Genomic DNA, 23,952 nt, shown 5'->3' with positions numbered 1-23,952 from the left:
AAGTCCATGCTTTTATGCACCCATGATCCTCAGAAGACTGAGGATCACACAAATGCAGCTCTACAAAAAAGCTAAAGCCCTTTTTCTCTACAACAAAAGTGCCAATGATGGCATACAAAAGCTGATGTGAATAGATACAGTTTAATTCTTTATGTAAGGAGTTGTTCTTGAGAGAACAGTTAAATCTAAAATCCAAATTAGAATGGCTTATTATACAGAATACTTAATACAGAAACACTTAATCTTATACTTGTACACAGAAAACAAACACAGTTTATTCAAGTTACTAAAATTCTTCACTAAATTGAGATACTGCTACAGAAAACTACAATAAAATTGAATGTGTAATTTTCCTGAAAAAATGCCCATATGCTTCTCATTTTTTTGCTATTTCTTAGCATCAACTGCTTCATAATTTAAAACTTCAATTTGTGCCAATAGAGAGAACTTAAAAATTATTTCATTAATCTTTAAGGACTATGAGAAAGAAACAGTCTTCTTGTATTTTCAGTTGAAGGCTTATTGAACCACATTTGGATTTTGTGAGGAGGACTTATTTGATAAAGATAAGCTTAAAATTGATTATTGTTAAAATATATCTGATTTTTTGGTTCTAACTTTTAAGTGAAATATGCTTTTAACAAATATTATTCATTTTATAATTTACAGATAAATTATTTTCAGACTTGATTTATTTATATTTTGGTAACTGCCTACCAGCTTTACAATATAGCTAGTCACAAACATGGAGTAATTAAACTTTTCCTGCTACATGAACTCAAAAATCACTGAAATCATTGTATTAACACATCTCAAAATCAGGACATTAAACAAACTATAATACAACTACACTTATTAATATATATTCAAGTAAAAAAACGGATCACTTGATATTCTCCTACTTGCAGAAAGTTCTTAAAATTGGACACTGTATTTTTATTTCTTTTTTCCTATACTCATGTTTACATATGTACATCTATTTGTATCATTAAATAATTACACTTACATACCTTTTTTTGTGAGTAATATGCACTGAAGCCCACCTGTGACATTTCCATTTGGAAAGTATCACCTTGATCAGTACCTGGTAAAACAGATATGCATGTATGGTTATCTCTATATGACCGCACAAAATCCAGCCTTGCTGCCTCTGAGTTTAGCTATGGGGGCCATGTTTATCCACCAATTTGGCTAAAACATTTATAAACAACAGAAATCAGAGCTGGTAAACAGTAGTAGTTTTTGGAGAATTTAATGGTAAATTGATAAGATGGAGCCAAGAGCCATGCTATATCCCAAAAAGGGCAGAAGATGATGGTCAAGATGGTTTGAAGCAGTTTGCACGGTCTTGCCACTGGGGCTGGCCTCTTTCGTGTTTCCTAGGAAGCACTAATATCCTGAAATTAACAGCTTTAATGACTATATTCAAAACTTTCAAACAGAATAGGAAATTTTATTTTCATATAGGACTTCTAAAAACTGTTGTAATTGTCTTGACGAATACTGTGACATCCATTTCATAAGCTAGATGGATGGCAATTCAGTGGGAGTACTCAGCAGAAAGCCCTATTCCCCTGCTTTGAGTAGCACCATGGGCCTGGCAAAGAACAAATGAAGGTGAAAGAGAAGGGGAGATTTCTTCCTGAGCACAGGAAAGTGGCAGACATAAGCTCCTTAGGGAGTTGGGAGCGGGTTACACACCTCCAAGGCAAGGTCTGAAATTACCTTAAATTTAAAAGCTGGCTTTTAGGATAGCCAAAGTATCTCTGTGTCACCTCTGCAACACCTTCCTCTTTGCAACACATAGGAGTGTGGGTGGTGCTAGGGAGGGGACCTGGTAGGCACCACCCAAATTGCATTTTCAATTCTGTAATCAGTAACCTTATCTTCTGTTTTGGTTGGGTTTTTTTGGTTTTCGGGGTTTTTTTTGTTTTTTAATTTAAAATAGCTTAGGATTCACACAGGTGAAGCTCACAAGCATAAAGGTACCTTTATTCTTTTGGTGGTAACAAATACATTACGTTGCATACGGAAAACCTGAAGCCCCTGACATAACAGAAATTTTCATCAGCTGACGAATGTTTTCCACAAACTGCATAAATTAACTTAAAGCTCAGCCTAATTAGGGGTGGAGTAGCTGGAGGAACACCTGTGAAAACCACAGCCCTCCTGGTGAGCAGCCTGCAGCTCCAGCCACCCCTAATTTTCACAATACTGCACTACACTGAAGCTAAATAAAATCTTAAGCTCATCAGCTGGGAGAATCTGATCTAATTTTTCGAAGATGCGAAGCATTACCTTCTATACTAAAAATACGCTCTCCAAGTGTTCCTGCTTCTTCCAGTAGTGCAGCCTCAGACGACACATTGAAGAAATACTTTTCTGTTGGGTGACTAGCAATTCCCTTGATTTCTTTAATTAGGTTTTTAGTATCGAGTTCATGCCTTATTAAGTATCCCAAAACCTTGTGTAAAAAACAAAAACAACAAAATAAGAAGAGAAATCATGGTGCTACTCTGTTTCCTTCTGTACTGTTTTAGCAAATATTCTACATACTAAAAAAATGGTTACCTCTATGCATGTTACTGAATTGCTTATTAGACTTCATTCCTATGCAAGGGACCATTCATACAGGAAAAGTGCATAAGGCCTGGCAAGGGAGAAAATCACTGAAATTGCTCAGGCAATCCTAGTCCTGCTTTTTCAGACAGGAAAAAGAGTAGTATTTCCACCAATTCAGAGGATTAGCTTGACTTTGCTTCAGTCTCACCAGTGTAACAGTGTGTGCAATACACACCACTTTAGTATAGAACATGCACCTTCATACATACACAACAAAACAATCTTTCAAACATGTAGTAATGTATAATTTTAGTATTACTTACAGCAATGCCAAATCTGGTTATATTGTCCTCATTGCATTTACCTATCACTGTTTTCAAGTTGGAGCCATCATGTGATTCACCGTCTGTCACAACAACCATGACTTTTGTGGCTGTTGGGCGTCCTCCTGATTCAGCTGAGAAGGCATACTGTCTGTTATAAAACATGGGGTTCATCACTCATCAATCCATAATGCATGGAGTACAGTACACACAATGACTGCCCACCACTGAATTAGAACAAGTTGCTGCTATAGTGCATAAGAAATGAAACCAAAGAAACAGAAAAATATGTAGGACTGGAAGGACTGGATGGTGTTTCTGATAAAAATGTAAATTCCAGGGCAAACAATATTTTTTGTATATGTATTTCTAAACGAAAAGGGGATTTTATCAGAACTATTAAAGTTTTATGACATCAGGAATTGGCATCACCAAGCTCAGACAAAAATGGAACAGAATTAATAACAGGCTTCTTAATACTACTGAAAATACTGACTCCATTGAAGGCTGAGTCTATTCCTAAACCATATTCTCAAGTTCATTTCATTCAGCATGGCATAGAGTTCTGTACTCAAACTTCAAAACAGCATCTTCTTGTTGAGAAATGGACCTGGTTTGTATACGTGCTCAGAGTCAAAAAACATGGGTTTAAACTTTTCCTATTTTTTCACACTCATGGTGCTGCTGTGACAAACACACAACAGACAAGAGGTTTTATTTTCTCTGCAATCAACCAAAGCCTGATGTGCAAACAGAATGTTACTGTGCTTACTGAATTCCTGAATAAACTTTACTTCTTTCAGTGGTTTTGTACCTTTCCTAAAACCTTGTCCACTCTTTATGATACACTGTCATATTTAGAGATCTGTGACATAACAAGCAATTCTTCTGGCTACCAGAATTCCTTTAGAGTTCAACCCAATGGTTAACAATATGCTTTTCAGGAATTCTAGTTTACATATTCCTGTACCAATCTACATGGGACACTGTATATGTACCTGATGAATTCTGCCTAGGGCTGGGAACTCACTCTAGAGGCCCCAGGCACATGGTCTTCCAGTGGGAATGAAATTCAAGGTGTTCTCTTGCCATGTGAGATAAGTTACAACAACTGCGCAGTAAATCATCGATGCATCTCACCTTGCATTGTCAATGGCTTTGAAAGTATTAGTGAGATCTCCTCCCTTCTGAGATGTTTGCTCCATTGCTTTAACAACCTCATCCTTTGTTTGATACGTATTCAAATTGAAGACTACACGGGGATCATTAGCGTACTGAATTAAACCCACCTAGGCAATAAAAAAAAGGTGTTAGGTTATGATGCTTTACAATTAGTTACAGTAATTTCACGAACACAAGCCGCACCAATTTGACCAAAAGTTTGGTGGAAACCCGGAAGTGCGGCTAATATTCGAGGGCGGCTAATACATGAACAATATTCTAAAAGCTGCCAACACGGAAGTGAGAGCCCACGGCAGCCCCAAGCCAAGCTGGAGCCCGGCCGGCCCTGGCTGAGGTGGGAAAGCCTGGCAGAGGTGGGGCCAGCAGTGTGGGGGTGGGCGGCAGAGCCTGGGCCAGCAGGGCGGGGCAGGGGGGGCGGCAGAGCCCGGGACAGCAGGGCGGGGGAGCCTGAGAGAATTGGGGCTAGCAGTGCAGGGGAGCATGGCAGAAGCAGGAAGGCCGGCGGGTGGGGCTGCCTGGCAGCGGGGGAAGCCCAGCAGAATCGGGGCCAGCAGCGTGGGGGAGCCCAGCGGTGCGGGGGCCTGCAGTGCCGGCCAGGGCAAGGAAACGCGGCGGCGGTGCAGACGGGAGGGGGCGGCCGGCGAGCCTGGCGGCGGCCGCCCCGCCGGCAGAGCCTGGCAGCGGCGGCAGCCCTGCCAGCTGGGCGAGCAAACATGGCGCGGGGCGGCCGGCGTGCCTGCCAGCGCCGGTGGCGGCTGGCCCGCCGGCAGGGCGAGTAAACGCGGCAGCGGGGCGGTGCTGACGGGAGAGGGGGGCCAGTGAGCCCGGCGGCGGCTGCGGTACCACCCGGCCGGCCCCGTCGGCAACCATGAGCGGGCCGAGCCTTCCTGGTCCCGCCCCGAGCCAGTAAAGCCCGCTATGCCGCGATCCTGTTACTAATTCGCTAATTTGTGAAAGCTGCGCACGGATTCTCGCGATGAACGAAAGTGCGGCTAATATTCGGGGTGCGGCTTATCTATTGACAAAGACAGCAACATTGTCGAGGCACCGGAAGTGCGGCTTATACTCCGTGCGGCTTGTATTCGTGAAACTACTGTACATAGAATCATGATGCTTACTTATGTGTCAGATTGGTGTAAAAGGTCTGCAGATGCACAGCTCTCTTTCAACACATATGAAACCAATTAATATTAACATATTTGGAAAGCAAAGAAGGCTAAAATGCTCTTGCACTTTATATCATTTGTTATGGACTGCAAAATGTTACTGCAATCAATCTAAAATAGTAGACATTAAATATTTGCTTGGTTACTTCTGGAAGGGCTGGTGGATAGCAATAATACAAGGAGCTCTGGGAAAAATGAGAAAATAGAATAGCTCTACAAGCTGACAGCACCTCAGTCTGATCTCTTCAGAGGAAGTCCTAAAGGTTAGTTACTTTACAGCACTGCAAACCCTACTTGTTTTTAATACAGGTGACGCTAAAGACATATGATAAGATGTGCATTTAAAACAAAAGGAAAAAAAGAAAAGATGGTAGAGGTGAGGTTCAGAAAGAACTCAGAAGCCTAGCTTTTAAGCACCTCACTTCCAAAGTAGCCCAAGGAAGAAGGCAGCCTTTGGGAGAGAGATATCCAGTGCCCCAGTCTTTGTTCTCAGAACTGTTTAGGGAAAATGGACAACTGTAAAGACAGAAGATGTTTAAAACAAACAAAAAAAAAAGTAATAAAATTTCCTTACCATCATCAAACCAAAAGGAAAAAAACCCTCAAAGATCAGTGAGTAAACCAGCAGGAAAAGCTCCTGTTTTAAAGATGCAGCAGTTGGAAAGTAAGAGTTCTATGAAAAGCCCACTAAAAATCTGTTCTACTTTTATCACATCCCCAAAGATTATTTTCAACTACTTTTACATCTAATGCATGAAAGAGATCTGACTCTCCTAGATACAACACAGACTTCTACTTAAGTTATTTTGTATTTTGGATCAAACTACCAATCCCTTTTGAAATAGGATAACCGTGAGATAAAATTTCCTGAATTTTATCTGAATAGGATAACTCTGTAACCTGTGGCTTTGAGGGAGGTACTGTAGTTACACATTTGGTTTCCTTTAAAATTGGTTGGTTTAGGTTTTGTTTTGTTTGGGTTATTTCGGTCTTTCTCAAATATGTCTTTGACTTACCTGGGTCTTGTTAATGCCTATGTCTAAGCCTTGCACAAATTTTTTCAAAAATGCCTGCACTGCTTGCCAGGGATAAATGCTGTTTGACTCATCACAAACCACCACAACATCTATAACAGAGGAACACTCTAAAATAAAAATAAGAAATGGACATTAAATACACTTGCAGTCTCAATATACTCTTCAGCTAAATTCAGAGGTGGATATTTAGGTCTCACACCTCAGATCATAAGGCTTTGCCAGAATGAGGACTCAATAGGAGCATATATGCAGGTTTTAAGCCTGTACTCTGAATACAGAGGATTAAGACCATATTTACATCAGTATCAGATCCCAATTTGTCAGTCTTCACACATAAATCCAGGGACTTTGCTTCTGGCACACACAATTTTTTAAGAAATCAAAGTTAACAGTCCCCAGCACAATATCTGTTGATTTAGTTTGGTAAGCTTGTTAGCATGTTTGTTTATTTGTTTTTAATTGAATCCATTTTGCACAGGTTGCCTTACTTTGAACAGCAGGAGAAAAGCTTCTTAGGATCTCGAAACTCGGACTGACTTCAGAACAAACTCCTGTTGCATAGTATTGTCTTCCACACTGCTGCGCCCACAAGGGACCACAAGTCTTAAAAAGTAACAACAAAAAGAAACTATAAAGATTGCAATTACATGTCTCACCATATCGATTAAAAAAAAAAACAAATCACAAGCAGGACAGGGCATATAGGATAAGGAAGTTCTCGGGATATCGGGATATCCCTCCATCCAGCTCCCAGGCACAAGTATTCCAGCCGGGACTGCTCCCGCACCCGCGCGCTGCAGCGCCAACGGCGGCCGCCAGGTGGCGGAAGCGCCCCGCGCACCGGGCCCGGGGTGGGGGGGGCAGCGGGGGGGGCAGGGAATGGAGCGGGGCAGGGAATGGGGCAGGGGGCAGGGAATGGGGCAGGGGACAGGGAATGGAGCGGGGCAGGGAATGGGGCAGGGGGCAGGGAATGGAGGGGGGCAGTGAGTGGGCAGGGAATGGGACAGGGGGCAGGGAATGGGACAGGGGGCAGGGAATGGGACAGGGGGTAGGGAATGGAGGGGGGCAGGGAATGGAGGGGGCAGAGAATGGGACAGGGGGCAGGGAATGGGACAGGGGGCAGGGAATGGAGGGGGCAGGGAAAGGGGCAGGGGGCAGGGAATGGGGCAAGGGGCAGTGAGTGGGGCAGGGGGCAGTGAATGGGGCAGGGGGCAGTGAGTGGAGGGGGGCAGTGGCCGGAGCGCGGCGGGCAGTGGCTGCAGCGGGGGCACCGGCAGCTCGGACCCCTCCGAAAGCCTCATCCCGACAGGAATGCACCTGGCCTTTCCAGGCTAAACTGCACCGTCTCCAGCGGGAGAGGTCTGCCCTGGCCGTGCATCCCCCCCAGCTCCGTGTCTGGGGGAAAACGACCCTGCTTCGCTGCTGGAAACAACCTCTGTAGAAAGAAGTATTTCTGGCTGGATCAACCAGCTGTACTTCTTTGTACATCTCTGTATGTACTTATATCAACCACATATTAAGAGAGTATTTTGCCGTGAGAACATAGGGGGGCTTTGTTGTGTGTGTGTGTTGAGCTGGCAAGTTGGTGGGTGTATTTCCTTCTTAAAAGAAAACATTAGAAACTCGAGGAAATAAATATAACCTCTACATAACCTCTCTCCCACCGTTCTGTGAGAAATTATAGTTTCCTTATAAATACACTCTGGTTGCATCCACCTCTATTTAGGAAAGGAGGGACTTTTACACTTTCCTCAAGAATATTGGAGACAGAAAAAGGTAATTAAATTAAAAAGTAAATAAAAAATGAGCTAAATCACCCACTGGTTTCCCAGTGAGAGACAACATCAAACTATCCTAAGATATTTGACCAGATGGTGGATTTTCTAGAGGAGAAAGGAAGTATCCACATTATCTGATCTTGAGATAAGGGCTTTTTTTAACTGCTACATGAAGCATGGTTAGTTCTTACTGAAAAAGACAGATTTTTAGAGATGTGAAAAGCACAAAATAAATCATCTACATGAAGCTGGAGGAGGGTTACTGGCCTTTAAAATTAAAGCACTTTTTAGATCAGTCTCATTTGCCCATTTTCTAACTTTTTTTTTTTTTGTATTGGTGGTAGTTCAAAAGTGTGATGGTAATCTTGGAGCAAAAAGCAAAAATGTTCCATATCTTTGTTGATAATAAAGGGGAAAATGAATGTCTAGCATTGTTTAAGTCAGAAGTTTAAGATGCATCATTACAGAAGGGGGATCACATGTCAAGGACAGACGAATGTGAAAGGCAGAATGTTATAAACCTATGTAGACTTGCCCTTCAGAACTAACATTAAGAAATGTGGACATAAACTGGAAGGTCATTGAATGGAAGGGAGAGAAACAGATGGATCAGGCACCAGATGACAGCAGGGTGACTGCAAGCATGCAGCCAGCATGGAAAGCAAATTTGCCTTAAAGATGTGTGATGAGAAGCTGTTGAGTTGGGGAAAGATCACACAGACTGTATAGTGCCTGGGAAAGACTTAAATGGAATTCAGCATAGACCTGGTCATTGACGTTTGAGAGAGGTGTAATTTTAAAAGAACATTTCAGCCAAAAAACTCTGTATTTGTTCAGCAAGACAAAGGGGGGCTGTCAAATAGAGAAGGGAGATTTTACATGCCGGGAGATGAGAGCTGCTTCTTTCATGTAAAGGCACAGCACTGCCCAGTAAACAAACTGATAAAAATTAATGGGAAATCCAGAAAAACCTTGTTAACCATCAGTGAAATTCTTGAGCACCTCTCCATCAGGACTAAGAGTGCCTCAGAAAAATGTAATGAGCGTGTGGGAAATGACTGCCCTGCACTTAGAATACCTGTGGGAAGCAATCCCCTGGCATCAAACAAGCAGCAGCACAGACTGCCAGCCTGGGTCACGCTCCCAAGCCAAAGAGCCCAGGGACTGAGCACGCAGCAGACTGGGACAGGCAGGAGGGGCCACAGGAGGAAGGAGAACCGTGAGCTGGGAGGAGGAAGCCTTGAAATAACCTGAAGAGCCCATCACAGAAGCCAGCTGCCACAGACAGAGACTCAGAGCAAAGTCCTGGTGGGAAGCAGCTTGCAAATAGGAGCAAGGCAGTCCATGCATGGGGCTCAATACCTGCCACAATTAAGTCATGGGGCTTTGAGTATTTGTAGAAGCTGAGTTACAGATAAGCACCTGTCCCCAGTACCTCGTTCTCCTAATGTAAAAAAAAAGAACTCCTCTTAATTAACTCGTGACTGTTTATGACTTAGAATCCAACTTGGTTTTTTATGTTTGCTTTTTTTCTTTTTTAAATCCATGCAATTAAGGAGAATCAATCAATAACATGTGGATCAGGAAATACTTTTTAATTGAGAGAAGTTAAAATATTATTAGAAAATACAAATTTCCCTGCATGAGATACTTTAAAACACTGCAGTTACTCATACTGATCTAAAGTGGGTATGCACAGGACATTAACAGTAACTGAAAGGATTATTCAAGAGATAGAATAAGATTTTTTTAATCAAGGCCTTTTCAAACCACAAGAAAATTACTGTTGCTGTATTTTGAAGTTATGAATAACGTTACTAATTCCATGAGAACTGCTGGGAAGGTTGGAACTAGGCATACTTCTAAGTACTTCAGTTAACTGAGCTACATGTTAATGAATACAAAAAGTACTTGAATACTTTTGTGATTACTAGGAAGATGCAGCAAAAAATACATAGCTTAAGGACAGCCTAGAACTCTTCTCTCTGTAATTTATTGTTTTACTTACTGCACATGGCTACATCAAACTGAAATACACCTACACACCAACAGTTTTCCATTCTTATGGTTAGGATCATAAAAAAGCATATCTAACAGGCATTCACTTCCTTTTCAGTAAGAATTCTATTTTGCAGGCTCCAAGGACAGGGGTTTGTGGAATATACACTGAGAAAATGCATCCTCTTCCAAACTCACTAACCAAATAAAACACATCACAAATCCAAGGGACTAGAAATACTCAGACATCTCAGGAGAACAGTGTCTGTGCAAGTGTGAATGATAGAGGAGAGATTATATAAAGTCTTGTGAAAGCATAATCAGAACTGTAAAAGACTGCCTTAAATCATTAATGGTAGAAATATTCTTGCCTATCTTGCCTATATATTGTCTGACTTAAATTACTGAGACATTAATTAGGATAAGATGTTGAGGTAAATGACAAAGGAGAGACATCACAATTTTCCTGAATTAATGATACATTTCTCCATTGATTTTGGACCTGAAGTAAATGCAGTGGGATGTACTAACCCATGCTGCATAACAAATACATTTAGCTTGGATTTAGGAAAAAATGTGGAGAATTCTGGTTTCTTGATTTTCCTCAGAAGTTTCTGTGTGTACTGCATATGATCTTGATACATACCAAAAATCCTCCAGTTTTTGAGTTCTGTATCAGAGTCAAGCCAAGGTTCATGTCCTCTTTAATTTCAGTCACATTTGGGATATTTATTAAAGCTGAAATAAAAGTAGATTATGTAATGACAGAATAATAAATAAGATGTAGAAGCAATTTACTAAATCAGAATTCCTTTCAAAAGCTTTATTTTTCAGAATCTAAGGTGCCTTTTCCAAATGGCTGCATAAAATTCTGAGGTAAAAGAAACAAAAGCCAATCTTTGGGGGAAAAAGATTGCTAACCATTAAATAAAGACATCAATTAAGTATGGCCATTTCGAGTATCTGCCCTCAAGAGAGCCGAAGGCAAAAGAGAGGAAGAAACAATCTACCTTGGCATATTTTTGGTTGGCTGAGTAGCTGCAGCTGAGTAGCTACTGTTACATTCCTCAGGACACCAGACTCCTCTGATCCAGGATCAGGCTTTAGACAAAAAAACTGGAAGGGGCAGTGGAGGGCAGAAATGATCTGCACCACAAACAAACATGAAGGAGGCATCTCAGCACACTCTGCTGCCTCGTATTTTCCCTGTACCCAAACCTGAACTCCATTTTATAGTTAGTTTGCAAACACAGACACACACCCTGCCTGGTTTAGGGAGAACAGGGACCTCAGGGACCCCCCCAGCCACCCACCCCTGGATGCCAGCAGAGCCCCGTGCCTGCCAGCCCCTGGCTCTGGGACTCCCTTGGCCAGGGGCTGAACACCCCGGGCGCTCCAGCGGGCGACACTGAGACCCCAGTGCCTCCAGCACCCGGCCTGAGCCCAGTGGCAGGCATCAATTTTTGTTCAGACAGATGTGTCTCATCAGCACTGAGGCCTTGCAGCACACACACACCTCCACAGAATTTGAGACTGTGCAGACAGCTAGTGAAGAAAAGTTTTAATAGGGTAGATTGGCCTTGGACAAGCACAACGGAAAACTGAACAAGTGCAGCAAGACGTTGTTAGAACATACCTTGTAAATTCAATTTTTTACATGTGTTTTTGGACACACCAACAGGACATGCATATATATCTCCAGTTCTGTTGGCAGGATAGCCACTCCAGGGTGAACCAACCAACAACCTAAAGGAAAAGGAACTTCATTAGGTCCTTAATGATACTGAAAAAGTTCAGCAGCAGTATCACATGGCACACTACAGATAACAGGTAGAGAGGCTTTCACGAGATATTCAGGACATTCAGAGTAGGAGTCTTCTCCAGAACTGTTCAGAAGCTTTACTTGCACATCAATTCACTGCACTAGATTCATCAGGGGCAGCTTTGGTGGAGAAGAAGAATGGGAGAGCCTTTGGGGATTCAGCTGCCTCAAACACATGTACTGTTTTTAATGGGATGTTATGTTGCAGGTCAGAAGAAATATAGCGAAAGTACTAATACATATATAGATACACAAAAAATTTAGAAATATATATGTTGGGGATCAAGAGACATATTACTTATTGTTCTATCAGGTAATGGTTAACTGATTCCTTTTAGGTTATTGTTTTAACTGATAAGAAGCATTTTCTACAGGATCTGCTCAACAACAATTAAACACTTATGTCTGACTAGTGCACTACCACACCTTGATCACACTGAGTCAGAAAGAAAATACTGCAGGTGGTAACAATCTGCTGCATAAAGTCTGTAATCCTGAACAAGAAAGTTAATACTTATGGTAATTTTGTCTACAACACATAGCGATTCATGTTCTCTGACTCATTCCTTCATCTACCATAAGGTTTACCCCCAACATCTGCTCCTCAAGAATCCTTTATCTGAAAGCCTTCACAAAAATGTTTAGTTCACCTTCTGGGAATACTGCTTAAGAACACCTATTTTGGTACTTGGTTTCAGATTCTCTTTCTTGTGTGTCTGGATATTTTAAGAATGCCTAATTCCTTCTCAATTACCTTGCTGGAAAAGGGTGATCATGCAGGCAGCAGGAACAGGACTTTGTGCATCTCTAAATATGCAACTTAGGTTCATAGGAACAGCTCTCTCTAACAAAACAGTGTGTTTTGCAGTAGCTGAGAGGAGACCTCTGATGTTCTTGTTATTTTACAAGTGTTTCTGAGCCTTTTCAGCACAGTGGAAACCAGAACTGCCACAGCTCAGGACCAAATAAACAGAGCCTGTAAGCAACTACTGTGCTGGTTATGCGCCAACAGATAACATAATCTGCAAATACTTGCAGTGACACAGAGGGCTGGAGCTGGTCAATGGTGGGAGGAAGAAGTAGGAGGAAGAGAGGAAGACGTGGTGTTACACTCTCTCACCTTGCAATGTACTACTGAGTTAGGTACAGGTATAAAATGCCAACTGGGACGATGAAAGAAAAGGGATAGAAGTTTTTGTGGAAACAGGAAACAGTTTTAAAATGGGTAGTGACACTGTGTGTGCAATATCTGAAACTGGAACAGCTTTCCAGCATTAACTGTCAAGCTGAACATTGCACTGTGCACATTTATAAACACTTGTATTTTTTTTTCTAAGTTTCCCAGAAGGCAAACATATTTCAGAGTCCTTGCAGGACGACAGCTACTGTTCAGGGAATGGCCTTGTATCTTGGAAATACCCCCTGCAACCACTCCCATCTGGTCAAGAAACTCACTGTGACTCTCTGTGTTGTGCTGCAGCCACAGGTTTTCGTGAGAGCCCAGAGCAGAGAGTTTCACTCACATGAAGAGTGAGTGAGAAGAAGAGGAACAGAAGCATGCCTGAGCACTAGCCTGACCTCAAATCCAAGCCTAACTCCAAGCTAACTCCAAACTCCACCCCTGCTACTGACATAAACTAGAGACAAACATCATCCCCACTTTTGTGGGTCCAAAAGCCATTCTCTCCTTCTCAGCATGTGTACTTTTGCTCATTCCAGGGCATTATTTGCCTCCCATTTTCCCTGCCCTCAAAACTAACTGCAATCCAGACATCTGCTTATACCAAGGAACCATCACTTCTAAAACTTGATATTCAGAAGCTAATTTTACTTCTGCTACCCCCGAAACTAACCTTGGAGCTGCTGCATGGTATAAACAGGAAAACGTAAGATAAAACAAAACAAATTTTTCTCATTTTAAATCCAAATTTAAATCTATGCCAGGTAAAGAAACTTAATTTTGTCTTTCATTAGTCTTGTACTCCTCACAGTTTACTGGGACTTATTTTATTTACTTATTTTTCTGTATTCCTTGTAGATTTGCAGAGTCTGTAAATCTCAATGTCATACCTATGTTGCAGGCCAAATCGTGCCACTCTATACACAGAATTCCCACTTAGAACTGATGGTTACTAATGGTGATTTTCAGAAATGAACAGAGCTATTAAACTCGTTCCATTATTTGACTGAACTAGTCTAACCTGTCATCAACACCTGCCTGAGAAAAAAGTATTAACTGACTTATGCCAAAATTAGCCCTCTACTCTTAATTGCTAGCCTTAACAGCTCTAGGAAATAACATGATTTTTATTTCTTTTGTATTCTTTTCCTTACTTATACCTAATACCAGCCTTAATCTACATAAGAAATCAGAAAGCCGTATCTGCCTTTCAAAATTAACATAAACCATTGCAGTAGGGAGTTACACAACACTGCTCTGGGAAAATGCATGTATATCTTTCTGAAACATCAGAAGTGAAGACAGCAAGGAAGTATCTGGCTAGCATCCTGCTAACTACAAAACTTTTTTTTACTGTAAGTAGACAGGATGCATGAGGCAAAGTGAAACGGAATATGACAGGAAAGAATGGAAGAAAGTAGCATTAAAATACTTGAGACTGCTTGTTTCCAAATAAACTGTATCATGTATAATGTATTAATTAAGGCTCTTTTTCAGCCATGGGTTATTTTTACAAAACTTCTTTATGTGTCCTTGCAGACCATCTTTACAAAATACTATAGTGAGTATAATGTAGTATTGCTACTGATGTTATTATTTATCTCCCCAATCATTCTCCAACACTGTATACAAAGCAATGGCACTAGGAAGTCAAATGAAGTTCAGCAGCAATGCCTCACCAAACAAGCTGCAGGAGTGGCAGATCAAAGTGCAACAGGAATTATTTCTGGGAAATTACACCATGAAAAAGCTAGTAATCAGCAAACTGTGTTGTAGCAGAAAGCAAAATCAAAATTCACAGCAAAGGGCTGAAATCCCAGCTGTTGTCAGAGCATGTTTTATATTTTCTGTTTGTTTTGGTTTTTTTCCCCCCCTCTCTTTTAATGTATTTGCTTTTTATTGTGTTGTGTTTTGTTTTCTAAATATGAAGATGGCTAACAGGAAAATAAAAATCGAAAGAAACTCTTAGATCATCTAGCCTTTTTTCCTACAATTACAGGAAGTGGTGAGTAGATATGAAGACCAGAAAACTCTTCATGGAGAGATGCTTCTCTGCACACATTAAAACACTCCTCACCATTTAAAACTTTTGATCCTTTCAATAAGAATCAAAAGTTCAAAAACTACAGTGAGCTATGGCCAGAGAGTTTGAGTGAGAAACTCAGAAGTCCTGGAAAAAAGCAGCCGGAGCTTCTCCAACAAGGAAAAGGGTAAACTGTGCTGCATGCAGTCAGGGAAAACAAAACTGGGTAAAGAACTCAGCATTAGCAGAGGTTCTGGCACTGAAAAGACAGAGCTGCAACAATGGCAGCTTCTGTTAGGGAAAAAAATAAAAAAAGTTACCCTACTCAAAAGAAATGGCCTTCCTCATTAAAATCATAAAGCTGTGAAAATTTACTGATTTCAACAGAAGTTCATACAGAAATGTGTCTTTTTGGCAAAATATGGATCTGAAGAAGTCTACAGAACATCAGGATTTAGTTACCAGTGAAGAGTAGGCAATGATTTTTAAAACTGTTTTTGGTAGTGCAATAATTATGTGATACATCAGTAAGTGCACTGTATATTAAGGTGTCATTAATCATATGTGAGATGAAACAAAATATCTTAAGACACAAAAATTCCACAATATAAGTTCAAAATCAAAATTTTTAAAATTGCAAATTCTAAGCACACAGACACAGCTGAGCGTGTGTCTGAAGACACACATGTGTAGGAAAAAGCATTTTAACAGCCATCTACAACTACTGCAATCTTCCTCACGTTTTAAACCAGAGGCAGCTATAAAACCAACTCTCAGCATGGAGTGAGTACTGTTATCTCTGAAGAATGTACAGTCAGCTGCTGTTCAGGGACTGCACATTCAAGATGAACTTGACAGGGTACAATCTGGCTTTCTAAAAGATAATATTTATAAAATAACAGAAATTTTAGCCTCAGTTTAAGATTTGAATGCAGATGACCTCTTGACAAAGAGAACCATGGCATAAACTGCTTCCATGGTGGCTAATTACTTGTGTGGTGAACTGTTTTTCTAATTGATGAATTTCACTGCTATTCACAATTTTCCTTGAGTTCATTAAAGAGCTCCTGTTTTAAAATTCCCACCAGACACTGTGAAAAGCTTGAGCTGTGCTTGACTTGCAAGTTTGTCCTAATTTATGAGCACCACATGCCATCAAAGCTCATTGATGCACAGAGGACCAGTGCCCAATTATCCTGGATTGTCTGTCTCAAAAAAGTCTTCCTTGTTGGTTTGTGTCACAGCGTCCCAACATGTACCAGACACTTCAATAGTCCTGCATTCCCTTTTAGACTGCCTTCCCTCTTCTTACTGAGCTCATCTCCAAGCAAAAGTGAAAACTAGTACCAACTCTGCAAAAATTATCTCTTTATAATTTCTTTAGTTCTTACTGCCTCAGGAGATGCACCTCCCAGAAATACTGTTGAATGATATAACTGGCATCTGCTGTATTTCTATATCTCTCCCTTCTACGCTTTGAGAGAGTACAGGAGATTTTTAAGGCTATCTGTGAACTTATTAAGCAAAATCTTGGAAATGATAAAACTTCTGGTGAACCTCAGATTCTGGATAACCTCTTTTGGGAAGAGATGGCACCCCAGCAGCACATGGTGCTGTGAACAGCCCCACTCTGTGCCTGGACAGAATTTTCTAATACATCACATTCTTGCTGCACAGTGACAATCTCTTCACAAAAACATATGGTGATAGATGCTTCCCTTAGACAGAAAAATCACCCTGATCTTATCTCGGACTGTTTATCTTGCTCCCAGCTCAGCCATGTCAACAAGAACTCTGTGCATGGATTGCAGCCTCTGTGTTGCTCATAGGAGAAAAAAAACTCTATACTGAACAACTTGAAAGGAATTGAATCTTCTGTTTGGGGTGGGTTGTCTGTTTGCTTGGGTTTTTTGTTTTGGGTTTTACTTGGGGTTTTGTTTGGTTTTTTGTTTGTTTGTTTAGTTTGTTTGGTGTTTTTTTATAATGCATACAGGAAACAGCTCTATTGTCCCAAGAAAAAGAAAATGGCCTAGAAATTAAGAGTTCAAGGCAGTAGAACACGACTCACTTTTCTTTTAGGCTTGCCTAATGATATTTTGAGCAGGAGACTGGAAAGGGATTTTCTTCACCGAAGAGTCGCTAACAAGTCCTAGTTACTTGAACACAAGCTGATACAATTTCACTGATTTTTGGAGATAGGTCAGACACCATGCAGTTAAAGAACTAATGGTGAGGTGCCTACATACCGAAAATGTTACCAGATTCAAAATATTAATATACTTAGGAGAAGATTGGTTGAACTCCATGGTCATAAAGGTCCTTTCCAACCTAAATGATTCTACGATTCTGTAAGGTATAAAATTTAAACCAAAGTTACTTTTTTTCCCCTTCTATCCAGCAGACATTATCCAAGAAGGTGGCCGTGGAGGAGTTTTTATATTAGAAGCAAAAATAAAAGAGGAAAATATAAAACATAAATAGCTTTAGTGGATCAGGCAGCTATTGCTTCTTCTATTGCAAGGCTTACAGAAAAAACTCACAAGAACTATAAAACATAAGGCAATTTCTCCATGCATGAGGCAAAAATGTACAATTCACTACAGGCACACATTCTTGCTCTCCTTCAATGGCTTTACACAGAAGTTAGTTTTTTATGGGGCAGTTTTTTATTTTGTTTCTTGGGTTTTTTTGTTTTGGTTTTTTTTTTTTTTTAAAGAGATGTGTGATCTATGGGTGACCAAGCACACAATTAAAGCAAGCAGAAATGTGGTGAGAAGCCCTACAGCATCAGATGAAGCGTGGGGGTAGACTGGAAGCCTACCCAGCCGAGGGAGAGGAAACGCCAAGGTCTGAATTCAGAGGATTCAGCTCTGCTCTCCTCTTGCTGTGTCTCCTGGTCCCTGGAAGCAAACACTGCTGAGAAGTTGGGGGTTCTATGTTTGTGTGCAGCCGAGGCGTCTCTGAGCAGCACCCTCACAAACATCTCAGCTGCCTCAGTAATTCTGTACCCACTTTTCCAAACTCCAGCAACAAAATACATTTTCATACGCACTTCCTTGGATTTCAAATTTCAACGCCTTACTTTCTCTTTACTGAAAGAAGTGTAGTTACTCAGTTGGGTGTCACTCAAGCAGAACTGCCAGTTTGTGGCTACTTGGTTTCTGACACAGTTCCTGTCCCTGGAGGATGACAGGTCTGAAGTGTCTCAGCATACCATAATATGCATAATCTGGTGTGGCTTTTTAGACTCGTATGTATACACAAACAGCCACTTAGCAGTTCAGTAGTTCTCAACTACTTTCAAAGACTTACACATAGACATCTTAAGTTTTGTGCTTGCTGAGGTTGCAGAAGAGGAAACAATGTGTCTTCAACTAAAGGTGCTTACTCTCAGAAATATGTTTAAGTTCTTTTTGAAACCAACATTAGCAGGAAAAATATTTTACTAATTGCTCATCAAGCCCAATGTTGTGGCAACAGTGGATTTCATGTTAAATTTTGTGCCCGAAGAGATGTAGCAGACACAAGACTTTGCTATGATTGCGTTATGATATACATCCCAATACGCATCCCTTGAGACGCAAAGAGTTAACACTGTATCAGACACAAAATTATATCAATTTAATTTCATTTTAATATTAATAAATAGAACTCACCAGACCTAGTAATTTGTTTTGACCTTAACTATGTTAAAATGGAAAAATATGCCACATATATAAAGTGTAACAAAGATGCTCTGGGTACACAAAGGAATGAAATGCAAGTTAAAATTCTACAGAAATTGTAAGCCGGAGGAAATTAGTGTATTGGAGATGAAGTGTAAGATTACTATAAGAAAGACCTCGGACCACATGGTGTTAAGGAAAAAAGCGTGAATCATCACATGCATATGTTTTTAGAATACCTCAACTTCTGGGCCAATAACATTAAGTATTTATTTGTAAAAAAGTTAGCTCTGATACAAAAACAAATTAGGCAGAATCCCTTTAAATTAAATGTGGAAATCATAAAAGAAATATGAAGAGTTGCAACGTTTTTTACTTAACCTTTTAGCAGGACATAAACCAAGCCATTCAAACTGCTTACCATTTGCCTTGTTCATTTATAAACTGTTGAACTGTATATCCAAACTGCTCTCTTGGTGGACCAGAAAATATTTTTGCTTCCAGGAGCCCAACATTGTAGGCTTCACAGCAGTTATGAAGAATGCCTGTTAACAGAAAGATTATGATTATCACAGAAGCAATTACAGAAGAATTTTGATCCCAGTGAAAAAGGCTCTTCATCTGCGACAGCTCCCCCAACAGAAGAAAATAAATACAGCCTTTGACACATACTTGAAAAAACAGTGTTTTTGCTACAGTACCCTGGCCATGTGGAATGCCTCTCCAGCACTCTTTAGTGTGTTGTATTACTGTGGGCAGAGATCAATGACTCATTCACTGTTTGCCTTAACAAAAGTTGTAGCGCTACTAATGGGAATGTTTTAGTTGAATAGAGGCAAAATGTATGATTCAGAGGTCTGTTATCCTCCTTTACCTTCAGGCATAAATTAAGCTCACAGCACAGCAAACACATCAACAGCCTGCTGAGGTACACTAGATTCAAGGAATCTAATTTTAAGTTGAAAAAACCTTCCTCAACCACTGCCAAATCTACCAATAAACCATGTCCCCAAGAGCTACAACTACATATCTTTTTAAAACTTTCAGGGATGGTGATTCATACACTTCCTTGGGCAGAGTTTTTCAGTACTTGACAACCTTTTCCAGGAAGAAGATTTTCCTAATGTTGAGTTTAAACCTTCCCTGGTGCAGCTTGAGCTCATTTCTTCTTGTTACCTGGGAAAAGACACTGACCCCCACTGGGCACAGGCTCCTTCCAGGCAATTGTGGCAATGATAGGGTCAGCCCTGAGCCCCCTTTTCTCCAGGATAAACACCCCCAGCTCCCTCAGCTGCTTCTCTCAGGACTGGTGCTCCAGACCCTGCCCCAGCTCCACTGCCCTTCTCTGGACTCACTCCAGCCCCTCAGTGTCTTTCTTGCACTGAGGGCCCAGAACTGGACACAGCACTCGAGGTGTGGCCTCAGCAGTGCCCAGGACACGGGGACAATCCCTGCCCTGCTCCTGCTGGCCACACTATTGCTGATCCAGGCCAGGATGCCATTGGCCTTCTTGGCCACCTGGGCACACCCTGGCTCATGTTCAGCTGCTGGCACCAGCACCCCCAGGTCCTTCCCAGCCACTCTGTCCCAGCCTGTGGCACTGCCTGGGGTTGTTGTGACCCAAGGACAGGACCCAGCCCTGGGCCTTGTTGAACCTCACACCATTGGCTTTGACCATGATCCAGCCTGGCCAGATCCCTCTGCAGAGGATCTGCAGCAACCAACACTCCCACCACCCACCTGAAATCTGACTGAGTATGCACTTGATCTCCTCATCCAAGCAATGGAGATATCAAAGCAAAACTAAGCCCTGGAGAACACTGCTTGGGGCTGTCCACCAGCTGGGTACAATTCCATTCATCTCAACTTTCCGTGCTCATACAAATTGCCCTGACTTTACCTGCTAATACTGTTTATATTTGAGTTTGTGGCACTGGAATAAAAATGAAATTATCTGCTGTATCAGAAAACATAAATTTTTGAGTCATTTCATTATCATGCCAGAAGCCTTTGTTTTCAGTCCAAACAGTCTAAACAGTTGTCCAAACAGGAAAACTTAGAAATACAAACATGCAAGGTAGAACAGCATTAATAAATCGTGACATTTAACATTACAACTTTACTTAGTTGCGGTTTTGCTCTTAATTGCTTTTCCTTGGGCACTTATGTGCCTGGGAATAATGGTGTGCCATTCCATGCCATTTTGGAATGAACCAGCAATTTGGACTGGGGACAAAGTTGATTTTGTAGGACATGGGGGTCCACTCCTCATCCATAAAGGGCCTGGCTTTCTTCTGATCAAGAACTGTAGGTGGATACCTAGGAGAATATCCACTGGGAAGGCTGGAGGAAAAAGGCCAAGACACCCCTGAGGGACTCTGCTGTGAGCAGGATAACTCCTTCCCCAGTATGAAGGTGGAAGGACTGAGACAACAGTGGGATCCCAGGAACAAGTTACAGCCCAGCTGAGGAATGCCTTAGAGCTCCTGAAAAGCCTCCAAAAATGGCAATGATGGAAGAAATCATGACTTGTGGTTGCACTGTACAGCTACTCTCTGAGGTTCCCAGATGAGGCAGGTTCACAGAGGTGCTCATGGGTTAAACAACATCCCTCATGTTTCCCCTCCCTTCCTGTGTGCCCAGACAGAATGAGTTTTATCTGCTTTACAAATATGCCTCACCACAGTTATTTAGTATGAGTCATTGTGTAGTAAAGAACCAGTCTTTTCAATAATCCCTTACAATAGAGACACTTTAAGGAGAGATGGCATCTTAAAAATATAATCTCAAATTCTAACATTTACTTCAGTTTTGATAGGCAGAGAGTTTACTGCTGGTATCACTTTCTCCCAGATGCCAGGAGCAGCTTTGGAAGAGAGGTTAACAGGGTTTGTATCAACATGAAACAGCCCATCACAGTAGCTGAACTGTAATAGTAATAATGATAATAAAATTATAGTGAAAATATTAAAATCACAACCACAGGTTTGCAGGCAAAGTTCACGACCTGCCAAAAGTGTCAATGCATATTGTACTCTTGCCCACAAAATTCAAAGCAGAAACATCACTAGCAGAAGACTAAATACAACTAAAATAGTAACTACTTTTTAACCACAAATTCAAAACAGGAAATCATATATTAGTTATCTCAAACAACCACTATTTATAGTCAGCCTCTGGAAAGCAAGAAGTCACCCATTGCTAGAAGTATAGTTCCTTGAGAAACATCCTTAGAGATAAATATATTTCCTGAATCAGGTTATTTAAGACTGGAGAAGAAGATGTGTACAGATTCATTATTCTGTGTTTTGCAAGCCTTTTGGCACTAAACACAACCTCATATAATCACAGTTTATGTCTGGGTTTTGAGGGCAGGGAAAAGGTATTGAGATAGTAATTGACATTTGCCAGTAGTTCCTTTGTGATCTAATACACTTGTATTTTATAAAAATATTTTTTTCATGGCATATCCTGGGCGGGGGGTGGGGGGCAGGGTTGCGTCTGTTGTATTATCCCCAGTCAGAAATCAGGAGGCTATACCACAGTGTCATCCTGCACGTAAATACTGAAGAACATTGTTTGTTGCACATGAAAAGAAACCCTCACTTTTGAGCAAAGAGATGGAAGCAATCTAGAATGACAAACAGTTCCAGCCTGACCCACAGTCCAGTGACATTTAGAGAAAAACCTCTGACTGTCTGGACTGTTACACACTTACTAGCAAATCACACTGGAAGCCAAATGGTAACTGCTGAGTGCATTGGGCAACTTGGGTGCAAATGCATGGAAGATGTTTCTAATTTATGTCCAAGGTGAGAGTTTTGCTAAATGCTACAGGCAGGGCAAAAATTTCCTTCAGAACTGGGCAAAAGTACAGGGAGCATGCGTGACAGCCAACAGACAGAAGGAAAGTCCCCATGGTTCAAATTCACCCAGGGTGCTGTGGCAAGTCACATGGGGCCAACAAAACGTGTGCTAGGTTATGTGTTGCCTATTCATCTCCTCCCTTGACTTCCCACTGGTGTGTGGCATCCATCCTTGGACCTCCCAGGGCCACCCTCTGTGGTTCTATCTTCTCCAAGATGGGGGTTTATTCCAAGGAGCAAGGGCATTGCCTGTCTCTGCACTGGGAAATTTCAACTCCTTGTAGCTCCCTTGGGCTTGCCCACAGCTTACCAAAGCAAGGTTCTTTTTCTCTTCTCACAGCATGACCCATGCCTTCTCCTCACTGAACCATTTCACCCATCCTTCGCATTAACCACTGGGGCTTGATTTTATTCTTTTAAATAATTTGCACGACTGCAGCATCAGAGCACTGTTCTTTGAGAGCAAAATTGTACTGCTAGAATAACAGAGAGGTCTCTTACAGATCACAGGTCTCTTCAAAGTTGCCTCTATGATGTTCACTTTCTGGACAGGTGGCCAGTAAAAAACAGTGAAAGAAAAGAAAAAAAAAAGCAGTCATAAAACCCTGCCACTGTTGTCTGCAATGTTCTTACATTTGTTCTTACATCTTACACAGCTTTGCCTCTCACTCACAACTGCTTTGCAAAAATCAAAGTAGAAATACTGGCAAACACAATCTGATTCAGCAGAACCATTATCAAAAGAACCTAATTTCAGCATATTTCAGCCACATTTTAAATTCCACATTTTTATAATACTCAGAAGATTTCTTAGGTCTACTCCACACAAAATCTTAGTTGGCTTGCTTTGGCCTAGCAAGTTATACTGGCAATAATATAGTAGGCATTTTTCCTGCCATTTTCCTCCATCTTATATGGTGCTTACACTATAAGAACATCTTTTATGCATTTTGTACATTTGTCTTAATATAGTATCCATACAAAGAAACTCTAGCATTTGCAGCCAATAAAAGAGAAAAAAGTTTCCTTTAAACCTATTTTAAGCCTGTGCAAAATAAGAGGGTCTCTTATGCACTAAAAGGGTGCCAATCATTGAAGTATCTAGGTTCAAAGTACTGTACATTCTCAGCTGGAACGATTCAGTATCTGTTTCTGCCTTCAGGCAATGAAATTTGATAATTTAAGAATCTTGAAATAAAGAAAACTAATTCACTATCTGGATTTTAATAGCTTTTGGTGACAGACTTCTACTTTGTGACCCCTAATGATCATGATGAGAGATTAGATGGGCAACTGGAAATCCACTTCCTAACTTCTGTCTTAAATGGCACTTTATTTACAGTCAAGTAA

General features: G+C 41.1%; 2 protein-coding genes across 4 annotated transcripts in view; one reads left to right on the top strand and one right to left on the bottom strand.

The window, feature by feature from the left end:
- MOCS2 (molybdenum cofactor synthesis 2) overlaps positions 1 to 14,941 on the top strand; it is a 62,063-nt gene extending 47,122 nt beyond the window's left edge. Inside the window, exon 5 of the mRNA XM_042780138.1 lies at positions 13,349 to 14,941. Coding sequence (XP_042636072.1) covers positions 13,349 to 13,402 — 54 coding nt within the window. The 3' untranslated portion in view covers positions 13,403 to 14,941. The remainder of the gene's footprint in view (positions 1 to 13,348) is intronic.
- The window catches only part of ITGA2 (integrin subunit alpha 2), a 70,287-nt gene that overhangs the window by 31,867 nt on the left and 14,468 nt on the right, over positions 1 to 23,952 (bottom strand). For 2 of the 3 annotated variants that reach the window (XM_033085098.1, XM_033085096.2), the window contains exons 2-10: positions 19,158 to 19,281; positions 11,683 to 11,792; positions 10,693 to 10,784; positions 6,759 to 6,873; positions 6,250 to 6,377; positions 4,026 to 4,174; positions 2,886 to 3,036; positions 2,299 to 2,464; positions 1,011 to 1,084 (exon numbers count right to left, since the gene is read on the bottom strand). In XM_033085098.1, the coding sequence (XP_032940989.1) occupies positions 1,011 to 1,084; positions 2,299 to 2,464; positions 2,886 to 3,036; positions 4,026 to 4,174; positions 6,250 to 6,377; positions 6,759 to 6,873; positions 10,693 to 10,784; positions 11,683 to 11,792; positions 19,158 to 19,281 (1,109 nt within the window). Of the gene's footprint in view, positions 1 to 1,010; positions 1,085 to 2,298; positions 2,465 to 2,885; positions 3,037 to 4,025; positions 4,175 to 6,249; positions 6,378 to 6,758; positions 6,874 to 10,692; positions 10,785 to 11,682; positions 11,793 to 19,157; positions 19,282 to 22,912; positions 23,048 to 23,952 lie in introns of those variants that run through there. The other variant, XM_033085097.2, reaches the window with a different exon arrangement.

This window comes from Catharus ustulatus, chromosome Z (assembly GCF_009819885.2).
Source record: "Catharus ustulatus isolate bCatUst1 chromosome Z, bCatUst1.pri.v2, whole genome shotgun sequence".
Classification (NCBI taxonomy): Eukaryota; Metazoa; Chordata; class Aves; order Passeriformes; family Turdidae; genus Catharus; species Catharus ustulatus.
Note: the sequence above shows the minus strand (reverse complement) of the source record. Positions and strands in the feature narration are given on the sequence as shown.